At 31.2% G+C, this 27,500-nt stretch overlaps 3 protein-coding genes and 1 long non-coding RNA gene across 6 annotated transcripts in view; 2 read left to right on the top strand and 2 right to left on the bottom strand.

The window, feature by feature from the left end:
* LOC124957067 overlaps positions 1-1,345 on the top strand; it is a 6,018-nt gene extending 4,673 nt beyond the window's left edge. Inside the window, exon 3 of the long non-coding RNA XR_007103434.1 lies at positions 1-1,345. This exon is cut by the window's left edge and continues 2,299 nt beyond it. This is a non-coding gene — a long non-coding RNA (uncharacterized LOC124957067).
* A 432-nt stretch (positions 1,346-1,777) lies between these two features.
* LOC124957022 (alkylglycerol monooxygenase-like) lies at positions 1,778-8,012 on the top strand. 3 transcript variants are annotated; one of them, XM_047513602.1, is made up of 10 exons: positions 1,778-1,915; positions 4,446-4,649; positions 5,084-5,214; positions 5,474-5,625; positions 5,785-5,888; positions 6,032-6,194; positions 6,410-6,555; positions 7,091-7,225; positions 7,426-7,542; positions 7,631-8,012. In XM_047513602.1, exons 2-10 carry the CDS (start codon positions 4,527-4,529, stop codon positions 7,874-7,876), a joined length of 1,317 nt encoding a protein of 438 aa, XP_047369558.1. In that variant the 5' UTR covers positions 1,778-1,915; positions 4,446-4,526; the 3' UTR covers positions 7,877-8,012. The 3 variants fall into 3 exon arrangements, with proteins under 3 accessions (XP_047369558.1, XP_047369559.1, XP_047369560.1); XM_047513603.1 differs by having other exon boundaries at positions 1,790-1,978; XM_047513604.1 differs by lacking the exon at positions 1,778-1,915 and adding an exon at positions 4,237-4,341.
* Positions 8,013-9,353: 1,341 nt separating this feature from the next.
* The window catches only part of LOC124957137 (ankyrin-2-like), a 29,469-nt gene continuing 11,322 nt past the window's right edge, over positions 9,354-27,500 (bottom strand). The window contains exons 15-29 of the mRNA XM_047513873.1: positions 27,255-27,438; positions 27,060-27,179; positions 26,884-26,971; positions 26,527-26,544; positions 26,114-26,338; positions 25,893-26,038; positions 25,434-25,642; positions 25,017-25,221; positions 24,506-24,695; positions 24,295-24,433; positions 23,901-24,180; positions 23,637-23,789; positions 19,154-20,151; positions 10,327-17,455; positions 9,354-10,191 (exon numbers count right to left, since the gene is read on the bottom strand). Of these exons, the coding sequence (XP_047369829.1) occupies positions 10,349-17,455; positions 19,154-20,151; positions 23,637-23,789; positions 23,901-24,180; positions 24,295-24,433; positions 24,506-24,695; positions 25,017-25,221; positions 25,434-25,642; positions 25,893-26,038; positions 26,114-26,338; positions 26,527-26,544; positions 26,884-26,971; positions 27,060-27,179; positions 27,255-27,438 (10,062 nt within the window). The 3' untranslated portion in view covers positions 9,354-10,191; positions 10,327-10,348. The remainder of the gene's footprint in view (positions 10,192-10,326; positions 17,456-19,153; positions 20,152-23,636; positions 23,790-23,900; positions 24,181-24,294; positions 24,434-24,505; positions 24,696-25,016; positions 25,222-25,433; positions 25,643-25,892; positions 26,039-26,113; positions 26,339-26,526; positions 26,545-26,883; positions 26,972-27,059; positions 27,180-27,254; positions 27,439-27,500) is intronic.
* On the bottom strand, positions 20,532-23,270 carry LOC124957100. The gene is made up of 2 exons (XM_047513791.1): positions 23,111-23,270; positions 20,532-22,941 (listed from the first exon to the last, which is right to left on the bottom strand). Exon 2 carries the CDS (start codon positions 22,746-22,748, stop codon positions 21,552-21,554), a length of 1,197 nt encoding a protein of 398 aa, XP_047369747.1. The 5' UTR covers positions 22,749-22,941; positions 23,111-23,270; the 3' UTR covers positions 20,532-21,551.

Below are 27,500 nucleotides of genomic sequence, written 5' to 3'. Positions count from 1 at the left end.
TCTGACAGTTTCTTCACCAGTTGACCAAAATTTTAATAAGACCTTCAATAATGGTTTCTTTAATGAGGAGAATGATTGAGTATATGGTAACATTTCATGTAAATGTTTTAAAAGTATTGTTTGAATGTTAGCTGATGAAACATTACGTAAAATCTATCAAAAATATTGTTATTTTAATATAAACATTGCTACACAATTATTTATGTTATAAATATTAGAACGATACCAACCGTAAGTAAATCAGTTAAATATAATTTTAATGAATTTTTAACTTTGATAAATCTTTTGCATTTATGTGCTGCAAAATGTGTATTAGTATCCAATTTTAAAAAATTTCTGAATGCATTAGGTAAATGCAATATACATAATTGAATGACTCCATTAAATACTGAAATTGTAATTGTTATTACATTTACTAATTATAAATACATTAATTAGATATATCACTTGATAAAATTTACTTGCGCTTCCTTCTACTTTAAATTTTATAAAATTTTCTTCTTGTGTTTCTGATATGGTTTCCAACGCAGCATGGAAAGCTTCGACCGCAATTTTAATAGACTTGGATGTTCTAACCAAATAAAATTGTAAATAATTATAAATTTATAATATAATAATAATATATAGTTATTTTAATAATTAAAAATATATAAAAACATTACTTGTCATTTTGAATATCATTCTGCCAAACTTTTAATAATTGTAGGGTAACTTTTATTTGGCCACCAGATGATATATCATTAATATCTTCAGGTTCAAAATCACTTTCATCGCTAGCAACCTATGATTTTATAATGAATTAAATATAAAAGTATATTATTAGAACATATTGATATTTTGTATTGTTATTTTAAATATATATAGTATTTCTATACCTCTAATTTATCATTAGGTTTATGATATAATTCAGATTCATCGGCATCAAATTCATTATAACTATCGTAATCTGTATCGGATAAATTGAAATCTAATAGATTTTTATCATTTTCTTTTAAATAAGAATAAAATTCTAGATCCGTTTCTTTTAATTTCATCAATGACTTCTTGTGTTCTTCTGGATCCATATCGCTATCGCTGCTTTCAATATCATCGATTTTTTGTATCTTTTTATTGCCTGATTATTAAAAATATGTAATTTAGAACCGTATATGTATACATATAGAATAGGATTTACATATGTAAAATTATATATAAATACCTGTTTTTTCATTCTGCCAATGTTTATCCTCCTTACTATCATCTTCTTCAAAATCTTGTTTAAAATATTTATCCTTAGAAACTTTACTCTCAGATTTTTTTCTTTTTTTAACAGATATATTTGAATGTCTTATTCCTTTCTTTGTCTTCACTTTCATTGTGTATAATTATAACTAAATAAACAAATAATTAAACAATAACATGTTAATCGTTGATATCTTTAAATAATTTAAAAAGAAATAAATATATCTAATATTTCGTTTTACCTTAATAATGTATATAATATATATTTACAATTTTCTTTAAATTATACTGTTTACTTTAAAAAATATAAATTATCAGTACTTAACAACTACAATCCCTCGTGGTTAATCCATCAGCACTGAATAAATATTATAATAGATAGACAAAAATTTAGTTAACTTCGAAAATATCTTAAAATACTCATGAGAATTGGTTTAATGATTTCCACCAATCAAACAATTATATTATCAATGGACGTATTTGTAAATTATATTTGGTTATATTTTGATGAGTTTCGTGTCTAGATGTCGCTGTACTATGGTCATGTTTATAGGCGAAAGAATTCGATTTATAAATAGACTACGCATGTTAACAAGTATTCAAAACGTTGACAGTGTTTCATAGTTATATTAACAGAAATCAGAGTCTTCCTATGTAATATATAAACGCAAATTGATCTTTATGTTATGAAAAGGTGAATAATTAAATAACTGTGAATAGTAGATTTCAAAGCCGACAATAATAAGGATCTAACAGAGTACTGTCCTATTCATTTAAGTATATTCTCCGCTTATTTCTATATGTACATATATTACACTATTTTTTTTTAATCAAAATATTTATTATTATAAATATTTTTTATTATTACGAATACAATAATCATGGATAATTAAACGTATAATTAGATAGAATTCAAAAGAAATCATTTGTATTAACATTACATGAATTTCATATATATATACATATATATATATATATATATATATATATATATATATATGTACATACACACACACACACACCGCACGTGAGCGCGTACATATAATAAATCATGTAAGAAAATGAATATTACATTCGTGTGTATTCTCTTTCTTCATATTTTTGCTCTACATAACAAATATGAATGTATTAAAAAGTATTATATAAGGGCTCGGACTTAACAGTGCGTGTCCTTCCATAAATCGATGATAATGACGATTATCGGTGAGAATAGAAATTGGAGGACAACTCGTGAAAGCAAATAGATTTAATAAACTTGCCGTTATTATATTTCGATTATCAATTAATTATCGTTCAAATATTTATTTGGTTCATTTGAAAAGAATCGTGAATTTCTAAGTGAAATTATGAAGAAAAATTTACCATAGAAAATAATCAATTCGAATGTTTTACGTTTCTTTGTTTATTCACGTATCTATATATTTTTTAACAGTAATATTTTTATTGATTCACGGATTTGATTCATTCAGAGCTCTTTTTTCTACAGAAATCGTAAAATCATTCGCATTATTCACCCGAACAGTAAAAATTCACAGTCATAAGCGCTTATCTTTTACGGAGGAGATACGATAATGTTTACTACATAAAATACGTTTCAAAATATTCATGAATAAGAAAAAAAAAAATTTTACTGAATAACTTCAATTGAGAAATTATATTTTTCATTGTTTTATCGAAAGGATGCATTCGATTATAAGTACGATACATGAAATTGTTGTTACAATTATGTTTAATGTTTCGATCTATACGTTTGCCTATGAGAAAAGAATATCCAATATATTCGTAATAAATATAAAACGAAAAAGGTAAATTGTAAATATATATTATATATATATATATCATTTAGGTAAAGCGATAAATAATACGCACACACACACACACACACACACACATACACATATTTTTCTTTGAATGACATTTATATTATTAATTCATTTTAAAATTAGTTATTTGTAAATATTTGGACAGTTTGTAAAAAATTAAGTTTATGTTGTTTGACCTTTGACTCCATCTTATCATGTCATTGAAACCATTATTTCTCTCTCTCTCTCTCCCTCTCTCTTTCTTTCTCTCTCTCTCTCTCTCTCTCTTTCTCTCATTTTTTGTTTTTCTCTTTGTTTTTCGTTCCAAATATAAAAATAATATTTCATCTTGAAGTACTTCAAAATTTAACAAAGTTCTGTGAAAGTATCGCGCATTTCGTACGATATATTACGTTCTTTTATCATCGAGAAATAAAATTTTTGAATATTTCTTTGATAAATCTGATGCAGATGAGATGATAACAATTGAGACATTAGGCACCAATAATATCCATTATCTATGGTAATATAAATTATTAATGCGTAGTTATGAAACCTAACGTATAATATGCCGCTAGTATGAAGCGTCTAGCATATTGCTTGGATAAATACAACAGTGGTGTACGAGAAGATTGATTCGTTTACATCTCTTCATATCATAGTTTTATATATATATATATATATATATACATATATACATATATATATTTATATATTTATATATACCTTTTATATAAACTTAATCGATTTTTTTTTTTTTTTTTTTTTTTTTTTAATGTATAGAATATATTAAATTATAAAATTAATCCTCAATGAAAATTATTTGAAAGTTCGATTATATATTATCAATATACATATATATATATACATATGTATATATTATGTTGGAAACTATGAAACGGGAGTTTTTGTTCAGTTATTTATTTTCATTCAACGCCCGTTTCATAGTTTCCAACCTAATATATATATATGCATACATGTACACATATATATATTTATATATTTATATATACATTTTATATGAACTTAATCGATTTTTTTTTTTTTTTTTTTTTTTTTTAATAATAATGTATAGAATATATTGAATTATAAAATTAATCCTCAATGAAAACTATTTGAAAGTTCGACTATATATTATCAATGTACATATATATATATATATATATATATATATATATATATATATATATATATATATAAAGCACCTGCAACTTGTACGGTCATGTAAAGTGGTGGTGGTAGCCATGGTCCTCACACTCGCTCCAAGTATATAAACGATGCGTGCACGCAGATCACCGATTACAACTGCTAGTCGATAGTGTGTTCAGTAGCTAATATCGGTTTACTCTTATAAACTCGATTCTCCATATCTTTTTACTCTTATTTATCATTTACTGAAATATATATTAATACTTCTCGTAGATACAAATAAAAAGAAAATTTATTTCGTGTGAAAGAAAGAGAAAGAGAGAGAGAGAGAGAGAGAAAGAGAATATTTTAAATATGAATCAAACTCATATCGACTTTGTCGCTCAACTCAAAAATGCCGGCAAGTTTTGGTACATCGTCAATCCTTTCGAAACAACTTTTGAACTTCCCCATCAAGTACCTGATTATCAACAGCAGGTAATTTGTAATTGTTATTGTTCATTTCCAAATGCGTGTTTCTTTTTTTTTTTTTTTACGTTTCACTTGTTCCATTCCTTTTCTTTTTGTTGTTTTTTTTTTCTTTTTTCTCGTTTCTTTAAATTATCATTATTATTAACAAAAGAGAAGCCGAAAAAAATGTCCAATTAAATTCGACGAACTATTTTCCCATTTGCGAAATCAATAATTCACCGATGTTTTGTAATTTTTGCAAAGCGATGATGATTGACCGTTTTTAAATTGGTTGATTAAGTCTTTTAAATAATAACTCTTGATAGACATGTTAACTGAATAACATTGATATCATTAAAAACGTTGATCTATTTATATCGTATAAATCGTATCTAAAAAAAAAAAAAAGAAAAAAAAAAAAAAGAAAAGATATTAATAAAAATATTTTTATAAATGTTTAGATCTGGATACCCTTTTTCTTTCTTATCATATTAGAACAAGTAATATTAACTGCGAAGAATAAAAAGAAATCATTTCGATTGAACGATCAAGTGACGTCGTTTTCTCATTGGATATTTCAAGAGTCTGGCCGGTAAGCATAGGTAATGCATTCGTTTTTCATTCCGCTTTGTTCTTCTTTTGTATTTTGTATATCATTTACGTGAGAATGAAAAAAAAAATAAAGAAAGTAAAAACAAAAAAAAAAGAACAAAAAAAAAAAATAAAGAAGATCAAACAAAAATTAGATAAGATAACAATCCCACTTGTTAACGTTTAATCCTTATTTATTAACATTGTTTAAATATTGAAATAGCGTTTATATGCTATTTTTGTTCTCTTGAATCTTTCAGCATATTCTTTCGCGGGGCAGAATATTACACTTACATTAAAATTTATGAGAATTATCATCAATGGAATCTATCGTGGAACTCCATTTGGACTTGGTATATAACTGCTTTAGGGGTAGACTTTTGTTATTATTGGGTACACCGTAGTAATCACGGTTAAGTATTTGTCTTGATATTTATTGAAATTATTGTTACATCTCGACGTGATTTACATACGCACGCGCACAGACAAACACACACACACACACATATATATATATATATATATATATATATATATATATATAATCTTGCATATTGCATACGTTTTATAGAAGTACATTTTTTGTGGGCTCACCATCAAGTACACCACAGCAGCGAGGAATTCAATCTCGCGGTTGGTCTGCGCCAATCGGTACTACAACATTGGTGCAATTTTGTGAGTAGAAAAGAAAATATGTACAAGAAATGTCACGGTAACCGATACGATTATGTGTGCGTATACGCTTAATAAAATTTCAAATAACATTTAGTGAGTATCCCTTTTTATTCATTTCATTGAAAGATTTATTTGTTTTTCAGATCTTTTATTTACCTCTTGCTTTCTTCATACCACCATCACACTTCATTGTTCATCATCAATTCAACTTGATTTATCAACTTTGGATACACACGACGATTATTAATGATCTCGGACCGTTAGAATTAATATTTAATACTCCTAAGCATCATCGCGTTCATCATGGTAGGTATCGTAAGCGATTATTTTTGTTGTTGTTATTTTCTTCTCTGATTTAATATAAATTTTTAATTGATATTTTTCTACGAGTTCGAATAGATCCAAGATCTTCTATCTCTAAACACGTTTATTCCTGTTTCCTGATTTGTCATTGTGAAGTACATGTATCAGATTATCTTATATACGTAAGAACACTATAACTAAACTGACCTGTCATACAGGATGCAATCTATACTGCTTGGATAAAAATTATGGTGGAGTTCTTATAATCTGGGACAGATTATTCGGGACCTTCATGGAAGAGAAGGATGAACTCATTTACGGTTTAGTAACCAGTCCACGATCGTTTAATCCCTTGTACCTCCAGGTACGAAGTATCCATCAACGTAATTAGGTGTAAACATGTAATCTTTTTTTGTTTCTTTTTTTTTTTTTATTCAATCATTTATGTATTTTTACTTAACTACATATTAAACTACGTAATTATTCCGTTATATAAAATGATGATTGAATTATGCAGATGCATGTAGCGGATTAACCACATGCAGTTCCGTAATGTAAATATTTAAACGTTTACAAAAAAAAAAAAAAGATTGGAAAAAGAAATTATGCAAAATTAATACATAACCATTTTATTCCATAAATTAAGCGACTTATTTTTTTTTCTCGTTTATTAAATAAGATTTGTCGATTATTTCGGGGATACTTATTTTACTATATTCTTTTTTTTATGATCATATTCTATATAATACGTTTTTGCATACTGATTACATCAATTGTATTTACACAATTCTAAATGCTTGGCTGCACACATATCTACATAAATAAATACATACGTACATATACACACACACACATACACACACACATATCTGATGTATTCAATTGAATTATAATTATAGACGTTTTATGCAAAAGCGATGATAGAAAAGAGTAAGAGCATGAAATCTTCGGCAAATAAACTATCCGTTTTGTGGAAGGGTCCTAGTTGGTATCCAGGTGGACCACGTTTGGGTCTTGACAAATATAAAATAAACGTAAGTTAGTTAATAAATTAGGAAAAATCGTTATTTAAGAATCTAAATGATATAAAACGATTAATGATGACATTAATTTTCTAAACGTATAATAATTAATTAAAATATTATAACGTGATAGAAAAAAAAAATAAGACGTAAATAAAATAAATAAAAAATCTTATAAATTATTAATTATCAAATGAAATATTATTTTCTAGGTAACGTCTAGAACCAAATACAATATTCGTATACCAACGTGGCAAAGCGTCTATATTAGTTTGCATTTTTTAATAATTTTTTATAAACATTTGCAATTGTATAATAATGAAAAACAAGTAAGCGAGATAATCACTTAATTCGAATTCGAATTTCTAACAAAAATGTATAAATTGTGTATGTATATAATTATTTTCATTTTTTCAGGATATAAATAATTTTGTAGGAATAACAATATTGAACAATATATTTGCTCTTATCGTTATTGGATTATTGTTCGATAAGTCAGAATATGCTGAATTGGTGGAACTCGTTCGATGTATTGTATATTTATTTATTTCGTATGAAGATTGTTGTCTTAATGTTCTGATACATTATATTTATATAATATCTTGCTTTATTTGGATCTTTCAAGTAGTACATCAAATGAAAACAAATTTGCTACGATTATGACTTTGTAAGGGTACATTCAATCACAAAAAAAAAATAAGAAAACCATCGTTACTTATTTAATTTAAGTTAAAGAAAGGCAAAATAAATTTTTATAATTGTTGAATAATAATATGTATTTAAAAGTAATAAATTCACATTAAAATAATATTAATGCAAATAATCCTTTTTTTTTTTTCAATATATATATATATATTAAAATATATATTTTATATATATATATAAAATATATATATAAAAAATAAATTGTATATATATATATATATATATATATATATATATATATATATATAAAAAAAAGAGAAATATGCACAAAATAAATTCATAAAAGAGTAATTTATAATTTGGCGCGTAATGTTATGACGTCGACTAGCGCCATCTAGAATATTTTAATTTGAGAAAGAATAAAATATTACGACGTTGACGATAAATTTATAAAAAATTTTTGATATTCTCACATTTTATCTTAATACTTGTTCAATTATTGTTTTTAATAAGTTTAATGGTTTCATAAATAACATATATATATATATATATATATATATAGTAACTGTAAGTTATTACAACGTAGATAAACAAAAAACTATATTGGCAACATTGAAATCACGTTGCTATTGTCTGAATAAAGGTGAATCCCGCGAAATCGGACTTAGGTGAAATATTATGGTGCGTTAGATTGTTCTCGATTGACTTTAATAATCTTATTTATTATTTTAAAATTAATTATTTTTTATTGCGTGCATGTTATCATAATAAGCAAAAAGCGATTTGATAAAAACCGTTAGGTATTAGAATTTAATTAAATAGGACAACAAGGAAAAGGACATGAAACAAGGTGAGAGCTGTTCTTTTTTTTTTTTTTTTGTATGCCGTATTTCGATTCTTACATATTTTCTTTTTTTCGCTTATTTCATATTTGTTAACATGATTTGTTTTATATGAAATAATTGGTAAGACATAGATATGATACTTAGCATAAAATTATTAGAAAAGAAACAAAAGAAATTTAAGAGAAGACAAACTTTAATAGTTAATATTTAATGTTAGGCGTATTTTTCTTCATTTTTCTTATTTTTCCACAATTGTTGCCTTTATGTTTGTAGCATTTCATTTAATGCAAATCAAGTGGAGTATTTATATAGATATATATATATATATATATATATATATATATATATATATATCTTATGATTCTATATATAATGTATGTATAGTATATAAATTTACATAGCACTTTAGAGACATGAAATGAAAATAAAATTGTTCGTAATAAAAGGTTTGTTGCGTATAAAAATTCTTCGTATAAAGTGGTACATAAATTTATATTTCTCATTAACAAGAACATAGCTTCAAAGTGATAAAAAAGATTATTTAGGTAATGTATATGCAAATATAATGTATGATTTATAAATCTTAAGTGATTTAAACTAAATCAATAAAAGTTTAAATTAAATCAATAAATTAAAGCTAATGAATAATAACAATAATAATACTAATAATAATAATAATAATAATAATAATAATAATAATAATAAAAAGAACAACAACAACAACAGTAATAATAATAATAATGTACCTTTCAAAAAGATTCATAATGTTATATATGCTGGCCTTTTGAAAAATGCTTCCTGTCTATTCTTGTAATATCTAATTTTGTAAATTCTAAATATTACATTTGCATATAAAATTTCCTATTTAAATCTTAAGTATTTTCTTGCTTATGAGTATTCACAGAAAATAGCACTATGATGTATTATAACTCACAAAAATTTACAAATTATAATATAAATTGCAAGATATGTAGAATTTGTCAAAGTTTTTGAAGAAAAAAGTTATAAGATAATATCATATAATTGAGATATTTTTATAACTTATCATTTAGATACGCTCTTACTATAATACAAGATAAAGATATAAGTAGCATGTAAAATATAAATTCATAAATGCAACATATATCAAAAGTTTAAACAGTTTTTCGTAAAACAATTCAGCATTTTTTAAAAACAGTACATTATGAATTATAAATATGTCATTACATATTTAATATTAAACAAGCAAGCAGCATCTTTCACTCTCCTATCTCATTTGCACAACAACATTATATTCTGAATATTGTAACTATCTTATTTAAGCATATTAATACAAATATTTTTAGAAGATGCTACAAAAACAAACATAAATACAATGTTTTATATATCCACAATGCACAAGTTCTGTAGTATATTACTCTTGATATCATGTTTTACATGTAAAGCTTCTTGAATTATTTTGTAGTATATTTATGAAGTCGTGTGAAATTCATCACCATAGTCCTCTATCTGCAACGAATCAATACGTATATATATTAAAGCTATGTAGTACTAGTTTGAATATAATTTTTTAAAAGTATTAATACATATAATTAATTATAATTCAAAATATATAAATTTAGCTAACTATTAAAGTATACATACCTATATGGATCATATTTTTTTTTTATGTTTTACTACTTGATGGCAATTTTGTTGTATCTTGTTTAGCAATATTTGTTTCTGTTGATGAACTTTGTCCTACAGAATTATCAACTGCCGGTCTTCCAGAATGATTATTACTTTCCTCTTGTATATCATTATCAGGTTGTCCAATAATAGGTACATCCAAAGAATCTGATGACATACGTCTTCCATTACTAAATTGTTCTGCTACGTCAAGTTGAACGTCTCTGGCATCTCTAACATTATTCAATGAGTCAGAACTTAAGGATGGGAAATCTAATGTTGTTTTCATTTCTAAAGAATCTGAACTTTGACATAAGGGATGTTTTTTATCCGCATTATCTTCTAATTCCAATGAATCTGTACTTGTCTCCATGATATTTGTATCTTTGGCACGTTGGATGTCCTCTGCTTCTGTTACCACTGGTACAATAGCTTCTGAACCAGTTTTTTCAATATCTGTAATTTCTATCTGTGAAATATCTTCAGTAGTATCATCTTGTCGGTCTAATCTCTCTACGTTAGACTGAGCTATACGTATAATTTCATCAATTTCTTTTATTCTCTTCTCATAGTCGTCCGAGCCAGAAGTGCTTGGATTAATCGAGCCTGCCGCACTAATTTCCGATTTACGTTGAAGACTTTCCATTTTGTATCTATTTTCAGGACTTTCATGTTCCAAAAGATCTTCTTCCTCCCTAGCACGAAGTTCAATTAAGTGAGCTTCCCGACAAGCTCTTTCTAGACCTTCAAAATCTTTTAACGAAGACAGAGAAATATCATCTCCATGACCAGATCGACCGGTCATATACCTTCTTGGAAGACTCCCATTATTAATTGAATCCTGAGAACCACATTGCAATCTTTTCGAGTTTTCTGCCGCTACGGCACTCTCCAGATGTTCGAATTCCTGTAACGAACTGAGAGAAACAGTATCGTGATCCGAAGGTTTAGTGAAATATTTTTTCCCAGCTAGAACATCATAATCCGGAGTGCTACCAAAACTACCACGCATACTACCAACGCTTCCTATCGATTCTTTGTGACTTCCTAAACTTCCAAATCGGCTACTACCAGCTTCGAAATCAGTAATCTCTTCTTCTTTAATGTCTTCTAAGGGACCACGATCGTATTCGATATCGTAGACTCTTGCGTCCGTATGAAATTGCATCTCAATCCATTTTTTACCAGTTTCATATGGTTCCTCGTCTGAATAAGATTGAGAATATTGATCGTCGTTGGATGCTTGGGGTGGACTTTCTTCAGATTCAAAATCGAATAATTCATTATTCCGGGAAGTTTGGCTGGTAGATACTTGAGAATCTTCTTTATTCTCCGTTATTAAGTTCTCCAAGTCTCGATCATATTGTTTACTACTAACTTGAGGTATTGCGGTAATACGTATACTTTTACCTTCAGAATCAAATTCTTCTGCTTCACGTCCAACTTCTTCGATCACAACAAAATCATCTATAATATCAGGTTTATCGACTAGTTCAAAAGAATCGCTACCTGGTGATTCGGATCGTTCTGATTTTGCTTTCTCTATAACTGTATCAAGAGACAGTCCGGAGGTCGAAGATGTAGACATACTCGCTTGTTGTATCATTGAATGCGCTGACATTTGCATCACCGTTTCAGCACTTTCATCTGGTGTGCCACTTATTCCAGATTTCGGTTCCAAAGAATCTGGTTCCATACTTAGCATTTCGAGCGACTCATCCGATGGTTTATCTTCAATTTCTATTCCCATTGTAGTTTTCAATGTAGTTTCTTCGATAGGTATCTCAGTTGTTGACGTAGTTACTTGGGTCGAGATAACCTGGGTGGATACACTTTGAACGCCGTCTTCCGTAACCCTAGCCGTCATTATATCTACCGATTGCACGGCACCAGGTGTTACAACAAAAGCAGACGTCGCAAAATCGACTCCCTTCGTGTCTTGTTCCAAAATGGGTTCATCTAAATCGGTATCGAGAGCGGCGTTATCGTCAATTATTTGTTGAAATATCATTTCCGACGATCGCTTCATTCGACATGGTATATTGCTATCGATTTTGTCCATCGCATCGTCCATAGGTATATCACTTCCAGAGGAATCGGATTCGGCATGTTCTTCGTCAAACGCACGTTCCAAATCTTCGTGTTCTTCGCCCTTGTCAGCATCCGGTTCAGATGCTACCAATGTTTCTGATAACTCGCTGGTACTATCGATACTACCAAGATGGCCTGAACTAAACGAACTTAAAGATTTCATAGATTCGCGAGAACTTAATGTACTCACGGCAGTTTGGTATTCTTGAGAAGTTGGCCTTGAGGTGGCGGAGTGTTCAACGGACATCATCGCTGTCTCATACTCGGAAGTTGTTCCCGATGGTGGCATCGTAGCAGACTGGAGGGCTTCAACATCAGAAGAACTTGGTCTACTTCCACTGCCAATTTCGTAGTCGCAAGATTGATAGTTGCTACTCTCGCCCGAACTGGAACCAGGATCGACCTCACTTTCGGAAGTAACTTTTTTCGATGCCCGTGCAGGTTTATGTCGTCTCCTTGGCACTGGTTGAGGTGGATGCAAGGAGGAGGAACTCTCGTCTTTGTACTCTACGTCTGAGCATGATCTGCTGGCTGGTACGGGACTAGGACGTGTATCATCGTCTTCTTTACTCTCTTCATGGACGGCAGATAGAGTTTCCGTTTCAGACTTGTCTAGCTCCATCTCAATATCCATACATACCTTCTCTTTGTCCATTTCGTCACCGGATGCTTCGAGCTCGATTTCTTCCGATCCACTTTCTGTAGCTGGAATTTCTTTCTCATCTCTTTTCGATTCATCAGGCTTTTCCTCGCTCGCTATCAACGACTCCGTCTTCGACGTAACTTCAATATCTACGGCGATCTGTTCCAAAGATGGGGGTCTGTATAAAAAGGGTAAATCATTGGGTATAGATTCTGGTTGTAATTTGAATTGAAATTCAGAAGGCGAGTCTTTGATTTGTATTACAGTCTCACTGTTCTCACTTAGTTCTTCTATCAAGTCCTGTCTCGCCGCCTCTAAGGACTCCTTCACCTCCGCTATTTCTTTCTTAACTACTTGATCTAGAACTGTAATTGCATATCGCGCACTTAAATCAACGCCTGGAAGATCGTCTTTCTTTATTTTAAAGGCACATGTATCGGAAGAAGTTACCGTGCTGACTTTTGCTGCTTTATCACGTTTTTCGAAACCTTTCTCAACATGTCTTTTATAGTCATCGCTAGAAACTTTTATTTTCGTTAGGCTCGGTTCCATCCATTCTTTCGCGAGATCATCCACGTGAACAGCCTTATTAGGATCATCCTCCAATGCTCCTCCAGCAGCAATATCTTGTGTTTCGATGTCTTCCAAAAGCTTCACATCTTCCTTCAATGGTTCTGCTATCTCTTCCAAGCTAAGTCCAATTTTCTCTATTGTAATATCCTTTACTATAACTTCCTCGTGTTTCTCTGTTAATGACTCTCCATCGATCTCTTCGTCTTTTCCAATCTGCGACGTAACTTCTTCTTTAGCTTCTAATTTTTCTTCAGAAATGGACGTAATTTCTTTAGCAATGTCAATACTTTCTTTGTCGATAGAAATTTCATGTTGGTCGGTAGTTGTTTCGATTTTACTCGAATCCGCTAATTTCATTTCACTTAATTTTATTTTTGCTTCTTCTAATGATAAAGGTCGTCGTATGCTGATAGTAGTTAAATCTTCGGTAGGCGTTTTAGCTTCATATTCACGTTTTAAGGTATCCACTAATTCTTGACAGCTAACTTCTAATTTATTTTCTATTAATTCACTTTCTATGTCTTGATCACTAACAGGAATGACGATAAACTTTTTTGTTTTAATTACTGTAGTCACCGTTGTATCTCCTGTTGTTACAGATTCCTTGATAGATTCTATAACACTTGGATCTTCCGAAGATTTTGTAGCGGATTCTTGTTCCAAATCAGCCGATTCACTTTGGGAAGATAATCTTTGCTTCCTTATAGTTGTCTCATATTCCTCTAATTCTTGATTGAAGACCTGCGAAGGTTGTAGTGTCTCAGATATTTCAATTTTTTCATCACCGATCATCCAATTGACTGGTTTTATTTCAAGATCGTGTCTTATTTTTAATCTTGGTGAAACAAGAGGTGGACTTTCGATTTCAAAACTGTCAGCTCTTTTTACGCTGACTTCGTATTTTTCCGTTGTCGTCGTAGGGACCTGTTCATGTACCAAGGAGTAATCAACGTTAATGTCTTCCGATACTGTACTAGGACTAAAAGTCATATCACGTTCTTGAGCAATCCTTTCTAAAGAATCAACGGCTGCACTTTCATGCAAAGATGAAATAGTTTTTCCTGTATCTTCAGAGATTTTATATTCGTCCATTTCTAGAGATGGCACATCGACAGAATCTTGTCTCGATTGACTATCAATACCTGGTTCAACGATCTCCAATACTCTTGCTCCAGAAACGTCATAGATTATTCTGTCCTTTGGCAAGCTGATATCGTATTGAGGCTCGTATGATTCTCTTTGTAACGATTCAGCTTGTGCGCTAGATCTATCAGAATGTAATTTTTCTGATTGTGGACTTGAAGTTGGCTTGGTAATGTCCTCAAGTTCATTCGTATCAACGTCCATCGTTTCTTCTAACTCTATTTGATCAGATATACTACTTGGACTCATTGTGATGTCTCTTTCAGGTAATCTTGCCTGTGACGAAGATAAAAGTAAGCTTTCATCTCTATCGTGAAGTGAAGACTCTTCGTCCTTTGTTATATCCTCGCTTATACTCATGCTATCTCTGGTAGATCTTTTCTCTTCTTCGTGTATAGACGATTTTCGTTTTACCGATTCCGCGGTAGAGTCAGTGTCCTTTGTAGACTCTACCAATTGTTTCTCCATTGTTTTCTTCATAATACTTTCGAATTTTTTCGTTAAATCGTCAGCTAACTTTTCATGATCAGTTTCCACGCTTTCTTTAACAAGTTGCTGTAGATAATTACTGTCAATAATCTCAGCTCTCGGATCTTCCGTTATGGATGATCTTTTAGTTATTTCACTTTCGATCGATTCTATAAGACACTCCACTATTTGCCTAGCTTCTATTTCTTTTGCAGCACGCCGTTGTCTCTCCTCCAAAGTTTCATGGGTCAGAACTTTTTCTTCTGGCTTTTCATCCTTTTTAACGGATGCCAATTTCTCGTCTACTTTGCTGGTAGGTATAAAGTGTCTTGCATCGAAACTTTCAACAGTTTCTTTATGCGATTCTCCTTTAGTTACCATTTCTACTTTTCCCAAATCTTCGAATATTTTAGATGTTATTGGAGGTTCTCCGGTGTCTTCAACTTTCTTTTTTTCATCCTCTTTACTTATTTTAATAGCTATTTCGATATCACTTTCCTTCAGTCTATTGACACCAGATTCCTCAGTCATTATACCTTCCTTGTCTTCAAGTTTTTTAGATAATTGTTCCTTCTTGGCTTCGACTCTACTTTTTGAAGCACTTGCATCAATCGTTTCCTGTCCATCTTGTAAATTTATCGACATCTTTTGAACAGCTGTCTCGTCTATTTTTTTACTTTTACTTTCCTCTTTCTCTACTGTTTCGGTCGACGATTCCTTTTTCATTTTGGATTCTGATAATTTTTTAGATTCGATTTGTTCTTTTTCTTCGTGCACAATATATTTGTCCGTGCCTTTAGAAATTTCAGAAGATACAACTTCTTTCTTTTCTAACTTACTGGAAGCTTTATGATCGACTTTAGATAATTTTATTGTATCTTTCTCGCTCATGTCCTCGAGTAATTTAAATGCTTTATTTGGGTCAGTAAAAGTTTTAGAAAATGTTTGGGTTTCACTCTTGGAAGTTGTTTCCTGACTGGAGGATTTCTTCTCAGTCACCGTGCAAGTTTCCGTTTCCGTTTTAACGTGATATCCCTTTTTAATATCTTTCTCAGACGATTTAGTTGCAGAAGTATCTATGATACGTTTAGGAATACGAGATTCAAATTCTTTTTTCTTATCAACGGGTGACGTGATGCTAAACTCTTCCTGTGGAATACTCGATTTATCGATTTCTGATTTTTCTAACAAACGTTTCGACTCTATTGAAATTTTGCTCCTCGATGATTCCTTGTGATTTCTATCTTTTTCAACTTTAGCCATTGAAATTGGTATACGTGATTCAAATTCTTTTTTCATTAACTTACTATCACTTTCGATAGTGGACTTTTGAGGGCTAATCTTGTCCTCCTCTGATTTTTCTTTTCCTAAATCTTCAATCTTTTCTTTTTGTACTTCCGGAATAAATTCAGTAACTTGATCTTTTTTACTTATCTCGATCTTAGTATCCTCCTTCAATTTTTCCTCCAAATCACCAACAGTATAATGTTCTTCGTACAGCACTTTTGGTTCTAAACTAGTTTCAGGAACATTGATTATTTCTGTGGTTACAGGCACATCTTCGTCTCCTTCAATTTGTACAGTCTTTGTCACTTTTTCTTGCACTAAACTTCCATCTTCTTGAACCTTCCATATTATAGTCGTTTCTTCCTTTATAACGCGTCTACCAGTTGATATATCCTTGCCCAAACCTTTTTCTTGCATTGAAATATCTTCTTTATGTTCTGCCTGTTTTGAATGTATAAATTCACTTTCTTTACTTGCAACTTCCATAGTGTGCTTTGGAGATTCCCCACGTTCGATTAAATATTCTTTTTGAAGTTCCAATTCGTGCTTTTCGACGATTCTATCTATATGCTCTGGTAATTCTTTATGATGTATTTCCCTAGCTTCCTCGATCGACCTTTCCAATTGTTCTGGTAAAATTTGTACCAACGCAGCTTTTTCAATGTGTTTTTCCAATTCCTCATATGCTTCTTTTTCAAGTTCCATTTCTTCTTTCCTCTTTGATTTTCTTACTTCTTCCTTCACCTCTACCTCTTGCTTCTTTTTCAGTTCAGTCTCTTTCCTCTTTGCTATTTCTTCCTCTTGTTCCTTCTTTAGTTCAGCCTCTTTTCTCTTTGCTTCCTCTTCCTCTTTTCTCCTCTTTGCTTCTTCTTCTTCTTTTTTCCTCTTTACTTCCTCTTCCTCCTGTTTCTTCTTTAGTTCGGCCTCTTTCCTTTTAATATCTTCCTCTTCCTTTTTCCTTCTTGTTTCTTCTTCTTTTTGTTTTTTTTTCTTTGCTTCTTCTTCTTCTTTTTTCCTCTTTGCTTCCTCTTCCTCCTGTTTCTTCTTTAATTCGGCCTCTTTCCTTTTAATTTCTTCCTCTTCCTTTTTCCTTCTTGTTTCTTCTTCTTCTTGTTTTTTTTTCTTTGCTTCTTCTTCTTCTTCTTTTTTCCTCTTTGCTGTTTCTTCCTCTTGTTTCTTCTTTAGTTCGGCCTCTTTCCTCTTAATTTCTTCCTCTTCCTTTTTCCTTCTTGCTTCTTCCTCTTCTTCTTGTTTTTTTTTCTTTGCTTCTTCTTCTTCTTTTCTCCTTTTTGCTTCTTCTTCCTCTTGTTTCTTCTTCAATTCGGCCTCTTTCCTCTTAACTTCTTCTTCTTCCTTTTTCTTCTTTAATTCAACCTCTTTCTTCTTAGCTTCTTCTTCTTCCTTCTTTTTCTTTGCTTTTTCTTCTTCCTCCTTCCTTTTTGTTTCCTCCTCTTCTTGTTTCTTTTTTAATTCAGCTTCTTTCCTTTTTGCTTCCTCCTCCTCTTGTTTCTTTTTCAATTCAACCTCTTTTCTCTTTGATTCTTCTTCTTCTTGTTTCTTTTTTAGTTCGGCTTCTTTCCTCTTTGCTTCCTCTTCTTCTTGTTTCTTTTTTAATTCAGCTTCTTTTCTCTTTGCTTCTTCCTCCTCCTGTTTCTTTTTCAGTTCTGCCTCTTTCCTCTTTGCTTCCTCTTCTTCTTGTTTCTTTTTCAATTCTGCTTCTTTCCTTTTTGCTTCCTCTTCCTCTTGTTTCTTTTTCAATTCTGCCTCTTTCCTTTTTGCTTCCTCCTCCTCTTGTTTCTTTTTCAATTCTGCTTCTTTCCTTTTTGCTTCCTCCTCCTCTTGTTTCTTTTTCAATTCAGCCTCTTTTCTTTTTGCTTCCTCCTCCTCTTGTTTCTTTTTCAATTCTGCCTCTTTCCTTTTTGCTTCCTCCTCCTCTTGTTTCTTTTTCAATTCTGCTTCTTTCCTTTTTGCTTCCTCCTCCTCTTGTTTCTTTTTCAATTCAGCCTCTTTTCTTTTTGCTTCTTCCTCCTCTTGTTTCTTTTTCAATTCTGCTTCTTTCCTTTTTACTTCCTCTTCTTCTTGTTTCTTTTTTAGTTCGGCTTCTTTTCTCTTTGCTTCTTCTTCCTCTTGTTTCTTTTTTAGTTCGGCTTCTTTTCTCTTTGCTTCTTCTTCCTCTTGTTTCTTTTTTAGTTCGGCTTCTTTTCTCTTTGCTTCTTCTTCCTCTTGTTTCTTTTTTAATTCAGCTTCTTTCCTTTTTGCTTCCTCCTCCTCTTGTTTCTTTTTCAGTTCAGCCTCTTTCCTTTTTGCTTCCTCCTCTTGTTTCTTTTTCAATTCTGCCTCTTTCCTTTTTGCTTCCTCCTCCTCTTGTTTCTTTTTCAATTCTGCCTCTTTCCTTTTTGCTTCCTCCTCCTCTTGTTTCTTTTTCAATTCTGCCTCTTTCCTTTTTGCTTCCTCCTCCTCTTGTTTCTTTTTTAATTCAGCTTCTTTTCTCTTTGCTTCTTCCTCCTCCTGTTTCTTTTTCAGTTCTGCCTCTTTCCTCTTTGCTTCCTCCTCTTCTTGTTTCTTTTTCAATTCTGCTTCTTTCCTTTTTGCTTCCTCCTCCTCTTGTTTCTTTTTCAATTCAGCCTCTTTTCTTTTTGCTTCCTCCTCCTCTTGTTTCTTTTTCAATTCTGCCTCTTTCCTTTTTGCTTCCTCCTCCTCTTGTTTCTTTTTTAATTCAGCCTCTTGTTTCTTCTGCAGTTCAATCTCTTTCCTCTTTACTTCTTCTTCTTCTAGCTTTTTCTTTAGTTCAGACGCCTTCTTCTTAATTCCCTTTTCTTCCTTTTTCTTCTTTAATTCAAACTCTTTCTTTTCATCTTCTTTCTTGTCCATCATATCCTTTACCTCTCGATCCAGTTCAATCATTTTTTCCATACCAACAACTGATGTCTCTCGATATTCCTTCCTATGGAACTTATCTACTCTCTCTTTATATGTAATCTCTTCATCTTTGAAGTCTTCCTTCCTTAATTTATCACTTTCGTCTTTATCCTTCTCTTCAACATGACTCGACTTTAATTCTTTCCCCTCATGTTCAACATCTCTCGTAGTTTCCACTTGGGCAACATCAATAGGCTTTTCCACTCGTTGAATCTTAACACTTTTATCTTTTTCAGGTTTCACAATATCCTGCTGTTGCAATTTAGCCGGTACCTTACTCAATTCCTTTTGTATTTGTTCCTCAAAATAATGTGCCTTCTCCGCAACAGAACATTCCGAAATATCAGGGATATTAACATTTTCCATAGTATCCGAGCCAACGGATGTTACCTCAGTTATCTCTTCCTCCGATACGACATTTTGCATATACTCACTGTCGCTCTCGTTGACTGTCAATTGTGAGGTCCTTGATACCTCGGATTCGGAACGTTGATAACTCTCTCTCTTCTTTGATATATCCTCCCAGAATTTTCGCTTCTCCGAATATGTTTGCTTTTCGACGCTAGGCGAAAGATCATGCTCTTGTTGGCCGGCTATTTTATTGGGATAACTAGCATCTACGGATTCTAGGGGACAAGCCGCTTTTTGTGCAAAGGATTCGTGGATAGTAGCGGCATCTAGAACAACCAAGAATGATGCTCATATTACTTTTTATTTAGCACGTTAATTATAATCAATAATTACATCGTTTCATTTTACAATTTTTTTTCATTTTTAATTTCCCATTCTCTCTCTCTCTCTCTCTCTCTCACGTGCGCGCGCTCTCGCTCTCTCTTTCTCTTTCGTCGTCTCGTGCTGCGTGCAAAACTCTTTATGTACTTGCGCAAAAAAGCTCATAGCTTTCTAATATAATAATCAAACGTTGAATTAATTCATAAACTTTTGTTAACTATACACATAACAACTCGTTATTCTAACATGAATAATACATTCAACAATTCAATGACTAATTCAATTAGTCATCGATTTCTATTTAATTTATAATGTATATTCTTTGTATGTGTATGTGTGTATATATATATATATGTATATATATATATATATATATATATATATATATATATACATATATATATGTATATATTTTTATAATGTATAACATTGACTTATATATGCATCTGCGAAATTTCGTTAAAGAAGTTGAAGACAGACATGCTGTTATTTTGTATTTAATATCCCATATGGTTGTCTATGATTATGTTGATGACGGCAGTTCTGCCTGCAAGTATAACAAGTACATAAAAAAATATCGCATTATTATCGGCATCAAAATGTTGAAATGAATCTTTAGCCGAACAGAAAAAAGTATACAAACGCGAAGAAATGTAAAAATATAAATATTTGCACTCGTTTCATTTGTACTCGAAAAAAGATATTAATTTTTTTCTTTTTTTTTCTTCGAACGGATTACAATTGATCATATTAGAGCACTGTTCCACGATTAGAAATAATTTGTTTGAAAGAATATTTATCCGTGAAATATTGAAATCTCTTTTTTATTTAACCCTTAAGTAGTATCGACCATATCAAGATAAATAAATTTTATTCTCCATATATTTCGGATTATTAATCCAAATAAGATATTTGTCATTTGATTAAATAATTAATAATACAAAAACAAAGAGAAAATAGTTTGAGAATCTAAAAAGGAAAAAGAAATTTTGTTGAGAGTTCGAAGCAAGATTATTGCACGGAATAAAATATTTAATCACGAGGACGACCAAAGCGATGTTCAAAACATATCACTCGAGGTTTAATCATTACTAAAGTTCTTTTTATAGATCAAGAAAAAAATAGATCTTCAATAGATCGAGCACGGTGCAAAAAGGAAAACGAATAATAACACAATAAGAAGAAATTTGCGATTGAGATAAATCAATAGATCCGATTGACGTGAATAAATAAAACAAAATGATAATGGAGGGATACAAGATTGTAATCCTTGGTAGCAAATAATCGATTTGATATATAACATTCCGCGTTTCGTTAAATAAAATTCATTCGGCACATTTTAAATTTAATCTACATCTTCAACATCGGTATAACAATCACCGATGTTGACATCTTCCTGAATATCCTGAACAGCGAGCGTGTTATCCATCTTATTAACGTTCGTCATTACGATCTGAGAACCTGCTAAAACGTCAAAATCTTCGAACAGATCGCGATGACTACAAGAAGCTACTTGTAAATCATCCTCATCCGATATTTCCATATCCTCGCTGTCCGTATTCGGCATGATCACAGTTTCAGATGAATTTCGGACTTCAGTATCTTCTATTTCTTTCGACATTCGACTGCGTATCTCTACGGAAAATGGTCCATCCCCTTCCTTGGTAGTAATAGTCTCACCACCAAACTCGCACAAGATATCCAATCTGGGTGTGACGTAAATGATCGGCTCGTCCTCGTCATTTGATATATCCTCAACGTCAGTTTCACCTTGATAAGTAACTCCTGTTAAGGTCAAACTCTTTCTTCCTTCTAGTTTCTGTTCGTTTTCAGGTTCACTTGTGTAAATCTCATCGACGTCCGTGAGATTTTCCGCAAAACTTCCACGTCGAGATATGTTTATTTCAGGAGTCGACGATATTGTTAAACATCGAGGATTCATATCCTCCATTATATCATAACCATCCTTAATATCCTCCATTGTCACAGAAATTATAGGTCCTCGTGACTTTGCAGGACTAGAAGTACGTGCATAAGCTTCCATAATAACCAATTCACCTTCCGAGTCCGTATCAGAGAAATGTAAAGATGTATTATTGATCATGGCATTCAATCGTCTTCTCGTAGATCTGGATTTACGTTTTTGTTTCATACTCGTTGTCTCTTTTCCTCTGGATGGACTCTGACAACATTGTTTCAACTTTTGTGAATTATCTTCTAATGCACAACATTCATTATAATTTTTTTCATCGCCCTCTTTGGCTACATTCTGTTGATCGTTCTTTTGCTCTTCCCGAAATTCATTCAACGGGTTCGAACAATTTTTATTATTCACTTTGTCTTCTTCATTGCATGAATTTGTTGAACAATTTTGAGACATCTCCTTAGCACCTATCTCACAATTGATCTGTTTTAATTCGCACAAATCAGTCGTAATCTTAGAGACCAACGATTCATCGTTCTCGGTCTTATCTTTCTTATTATTAACGTCGATTGTAGGACTCGTTTCGTTCATGGTGTTCGCTTGGCCTGAATCTTCCATTGTAAAAGATTTTTCTATTCGTTGCACGTATATATATATATGTGTGTATGCGTGTAAATATATATATATATATATACATATATATATATATATATAAATATGTACGTACGTATATATATCTATTTTATATACTTTTATTTTCAACGTGCGTATCGTAAGTGCAAACTACTAATGAACTTAAAAAAACCTGCAACTGAAAATCATAAGGAAAGAGAAAATTAATGAAAATAAAGTCAATGGAGAATACAAGTGCACGTAAATAAGAGAATGAGATTAAGGAAATAGATAAACGGATATTTGAAATGAAATCGATGAGGATCGTTAGAAAAACGTATACGGATAAAAAGAAAAATAGAACTCACATTTTCGACGATTCAAATCAGAGCTACTCAAGCATAAAGGGACAAGCAAAGTTATTAGCTACTGCTCTTTCCTCGACGAACATGGTAAAACTAAAAGAGGCTATCTCGGCACCTTCCGAGCATTTGTTGAGACTCTTACGTATAATTAAATTATAGAAGCCTCACTCAATCTTTAAGCCGTAAATGGATTGACATTTTACCTTAAACGAACATATAAATACAGAACAAATAAAACATAGAAATGTTAAAAAGAAAAGAAATCAATCGAACGTGAATCATCAAGAACGGAATAAATGATTATTGTCACATAATTTACGAGATTTATATAAAATTTAAATGTGTCGACGTTTTCCTCACATAAATATCATTTTAAAAGTTTTCTTTTTGCACCTTGCACACTGTTTTTCATTCTCAATTCTTAACTCTATAGATTTGTAATTTTAATGCATCCTTAAGTTAATCCTTACTTTATAATTAAATTTAAAAACAATTTTCCATTGTATTATAATAAATGAGAATATCGTACCTGTTTGTTCTTTCTGGAGAGTATCGGCAATGAACTTTTCCTCTGACGGTGATGTGTCTTTTGGCTGGTCTCCCTTCTCCTTCTGTTCCATACCGTATTTTGATTTGTAAAAGTCCATTTTTTGATTTATGATATTCGAATCTTCGTATGTTGCTATTAAAAAAAAAGAAAATCATGTTTATATTCTTGCAAAATATATATATATATATATATATATATATATATATATATATATGCATGCATGTAAGTGCCCAATAATATTACCTGTTAGTTTCTTCTGAATTTCAATTTTGCTCGTAACCTCAGGTAAGACGATATTCAGTACACAAATTGGTTGCTGTGGTGGTTCACCCTTTGCAACTTTAGGTTCGCGCATAAATAACATTCTTGCTACGGGATCCAAAAGTGGATCTTTTACTTTAACGTGAAATGATAGACGATTCTGACGGAAAGCTTTGAAAGTGAACTTTAATTGTACTCCTGACTTTGTGACTGGTATTAGATTTCCGCTGAATTCGATGTAAAGATCTTTTCCATGTAGAGCCTGGAACAAATATAATTGACAAACGTTATATATTATTATTATTATTATTATTATTATTATTATTATTATTATTTATTTGCATTAATTATAACTAGAAGGTATTTCTCAGTTTACCTCGACATCACGGCTCTTTACAATCTCCAAGAATTCTTCTTGTCGTTCCAACGTGTGCATTCCTTCCTTGCCATCAGTCATGCACAATATCCTTAACGTAGCTTCGAGAGTGTCCATTCGTTTTGAATATATTACGAAACTGCAAAAACAATTAGAAATCTTTGGTCATTGAATATTTGCAAAAGATAAATTTAAAAAAGAAAACACGTACTTTGTAATGTAAGGTATAAACAAAGATTCTTTATATAGTTCCGTCGCCATTTTTGGAACTTCGCTAATATTCCTACAATCCATCAGCCAAAACCTAGCTGAAACTGTGGTTGTGAAGGACACACGGTCATTCATGAACGTCAATGGTGTTGAACCAGTAACATCTTCCCATTGGGCTTCGCTGGTACCACCTGACATAGAAAATGAAAGCTTAATTATTTACTAATTATCTAATTAATTATTTACTAATTATCTAATTAATCCCTTTATATGTGCGTGTATATATATATATATATATATATATATACACGCATATATATATATAAATACTATTATACTTTTGGCCCAGTAAATCATTCAAAAGAATTACTTTTGAAAGAAAAAAGAGACATGTGACCAAATAACTGTTATCACATTAGTAGAGTTAGGCAAAATTTACTAAATGCATTATCAAACATTCATTAATGTTGTTTAAATAATTTATATAATATTTTGATCGAATCTGCGTATACCAGCGATACTGCAAAGCAATCGTAAAGTTGGTGTTTCGCCTCCATATTGATTGATCATTCCTTTGTTCGCAGCTTGTGGCACGGGTATGGTCAAGGTAATCGGCTTGTGAAACTTTCTTCTTCTGGGCTCAATTGTAATGACGGGTGATACAGCAACACAGTTACCTAAAAGTTTGGCTGTAAGCTCTGCAGGGATGACGTGTGCCTACAACAAGGTATCATATGTCTTAATAAGCCAATACGTTTGTCTTTAATAGCTTAACATTTTGTGGCTTCACTATCGTCGGAACTGACTTATCTATGACTAAATTGTATTGTGTGTGTACAGTTTACTAAATATAAATTAATTCGCTATTTTTACGATCAGATTTCAGGAAAAATAAAAAAATCTATTTTCAGTTTTTTTTTTTTACTTACTTGTAAGCCAACTTTGATTTTTTTCGTCAGAGCACCAGGTGGAAATACGGCTTGAACGTCGTTTGCTACACTAGACATTAAAATTCCACCTTCGGCTCCTATCACGTGTACCTCTTGCTTAATTCTAGTCACTATCGCGAAGTATTGAGGAAAGTCAGTAGTTATTATACGAGTTATTCTGCCGGAATGGGCTGCATTCATTTGGGGATCTATGAATTAAATTTTTATTCATAATACGATGATAATTCGTCGATAATGGTGTTAAAAAAAAATTTCATATTCTTTTTTTTTTTTTTTTTTTTTTTTTTTTTTTTTTTTTTTTTTTTTTTTTTTTTTTTTTTTTTTTTTTAATATAATTAATGTTGCTATAAATGACAGTATAATTTTAACATTATATAATATTTTAATACGCATTATAAAAAATTGGCTTGTAGAGGATTTTTAATATTTGATACGTACCATGTGGTGTATTAAGCAAGGTGTCGTCATTATCGACCGAATTATCATGCTCTTTCCACGTTTCTCCATTTTCACTCTTAAGAATAATAATTTCCCTCTCTTTGCCACGGATCGATGCAAAGTGTGGTATGTCGATCAATACTGGCCTATAAAGGATCACATTCGCGTAAAGAAAATTTTTCTTAAATAATCAATTTCTAAATATTCCATTGTGAACTTACCCTAAAAAGGTTGCTCCAACTGGACCCATCTCTATAATTCGAGTTGCTAAAGCCTCACCTTCCATTAGAGGCGGTGGATTAGCTACTTTACTAGGTTTTACTAATCTGCACGTTACCCGTAACGGCATCGTTGCTCTACGGGGTGGAACAATTATTCGTACACCACTATGCCTGCAACCCTTCATTGCACCACCTCGTGCATCCACGAGGAAACTCACTAAAAATCTGCAAATTTGAAATATCATAGCAAAATATAGAGACATTTTTTTTGTTTTTTTCTTTATCGACTTCAGATATATATATATATATATATATATATATATATATATATATATATATATATATAGGTGTATTTGAATTTCCAAAATTTTTTCTAAATTCTAGCGATGGGATATAGGCGTTTAGGTACTTACGATCGGAAGTGAAGTCTCCTAAAATCAAAATACGTTTAATTCAATCAATTATTTCTAAGGAAATCATTACGTCTAAAGGTAGAGTGAATTACGAATTAGGTCAAATTACGATATTTTAAGCTCCGTGTCATATAATTTTCTACGTAACAAATTTATATTCAATGTTTAGATGATAATAAGAGTTTCTACAAGAGGTGAAAAAAACTTGAAGAGATCTTTTATATTACAACTATGAAACTAATCTAGCTTGTCCAATATTTTAGAGAATCTAAAGCGTGACTTCTGGCTTTACTACCCTAATATTTATTATTCGATCACCGTGATTTTGGATTAAATTCAATATAGATTATTACGTACCCCAAATTCAATGTATCATTACTGTCAAAGTTTTCTGCGAGACAGTAATTATTACTTTGAGTGAATTCCTGTTTTTCTTCTTTTGTAACTAAAATGAAAAAAATCGGAAATCGATCATGTTACACGCTCTGATTAGTATTTAAACTAGTATTAGTATTTAAATTTAGTAGACTAACCTTGTCTGTGTATTGGGTCGTCCTTCGTTACATCGATTGGTAAAGAATCATCTCGTAGACTCTTCATTAAATCCGCAGTAAGATATTTGTATGGTTGCTCGCTAATCAATGCATCCGAAGCTAATAAACGCAATTAAGATTTATGAATGATAAATAAATTATAAGACGTTAACGTATAGATAATATTATTCTTACCACCCTCGTCATCGGAATCGGACATAAGACTCGTTTCTTGCAAACTCTCTGGCGCTATAACTTTGTACTTTTCTTCCCAATTTTTATTATCCGGAGCTAAATTATCATAAGGCATTCCTTTCAATACTTCCATCACTGATATATATCCTAACTTTTGAGCAATATTTAAAGCAGTCAAGCCATCCTAAGGATAAAAAGCGATAGATATCACGTAAACATAAATACCGGAAACAAGTAAAAATGTAA

Source organism: Vespa velutina, chromosome 24 (genome assembly GCF_912470025.1).
Source record: "Vespa velutina chromosome 24, iVesVel2.1, whole genome shotgun sequence".
Taxonomy (NCBI): Eukaryota; Metazoa; Arthropoda; class Insecta; order Hymenoptera; family Vespidae; genus Vespa; species Vespa velutina.
This window is presented reverse-complemented; position numbering and strand designations above follow the sequence as displayed.

Coding starts and splice junctions, on each gene's coding strand:
- LOC124957022 (XM_047513602.1), top strand. CDS start 4,527: ATGAATCAAACTCATATCGACTTTGTCGCTCAACTCAAAAATGCCGGC. Junction 4,650..5,083: donor TACCTGATTATCAACAGCAG/GTAATTTGTAAT, acceptor ATAAATGTTTAG/ATCTGGATACCCTTTTTCTT. Junction 5,889..6,031: donor TACAACATTGGTGCAATTTT/GTGAGTAGAAAA, acceptor TTTGTTTTTCAG/ATCTTTTATTTACCTCTTGC.
- LOC124957100 (XM_047513791.1), bottom strand. CDS start 22,748: ATGGAAGATTCAGGCCAAGCGAACACCATGAACGAAACGAGTCCTACA.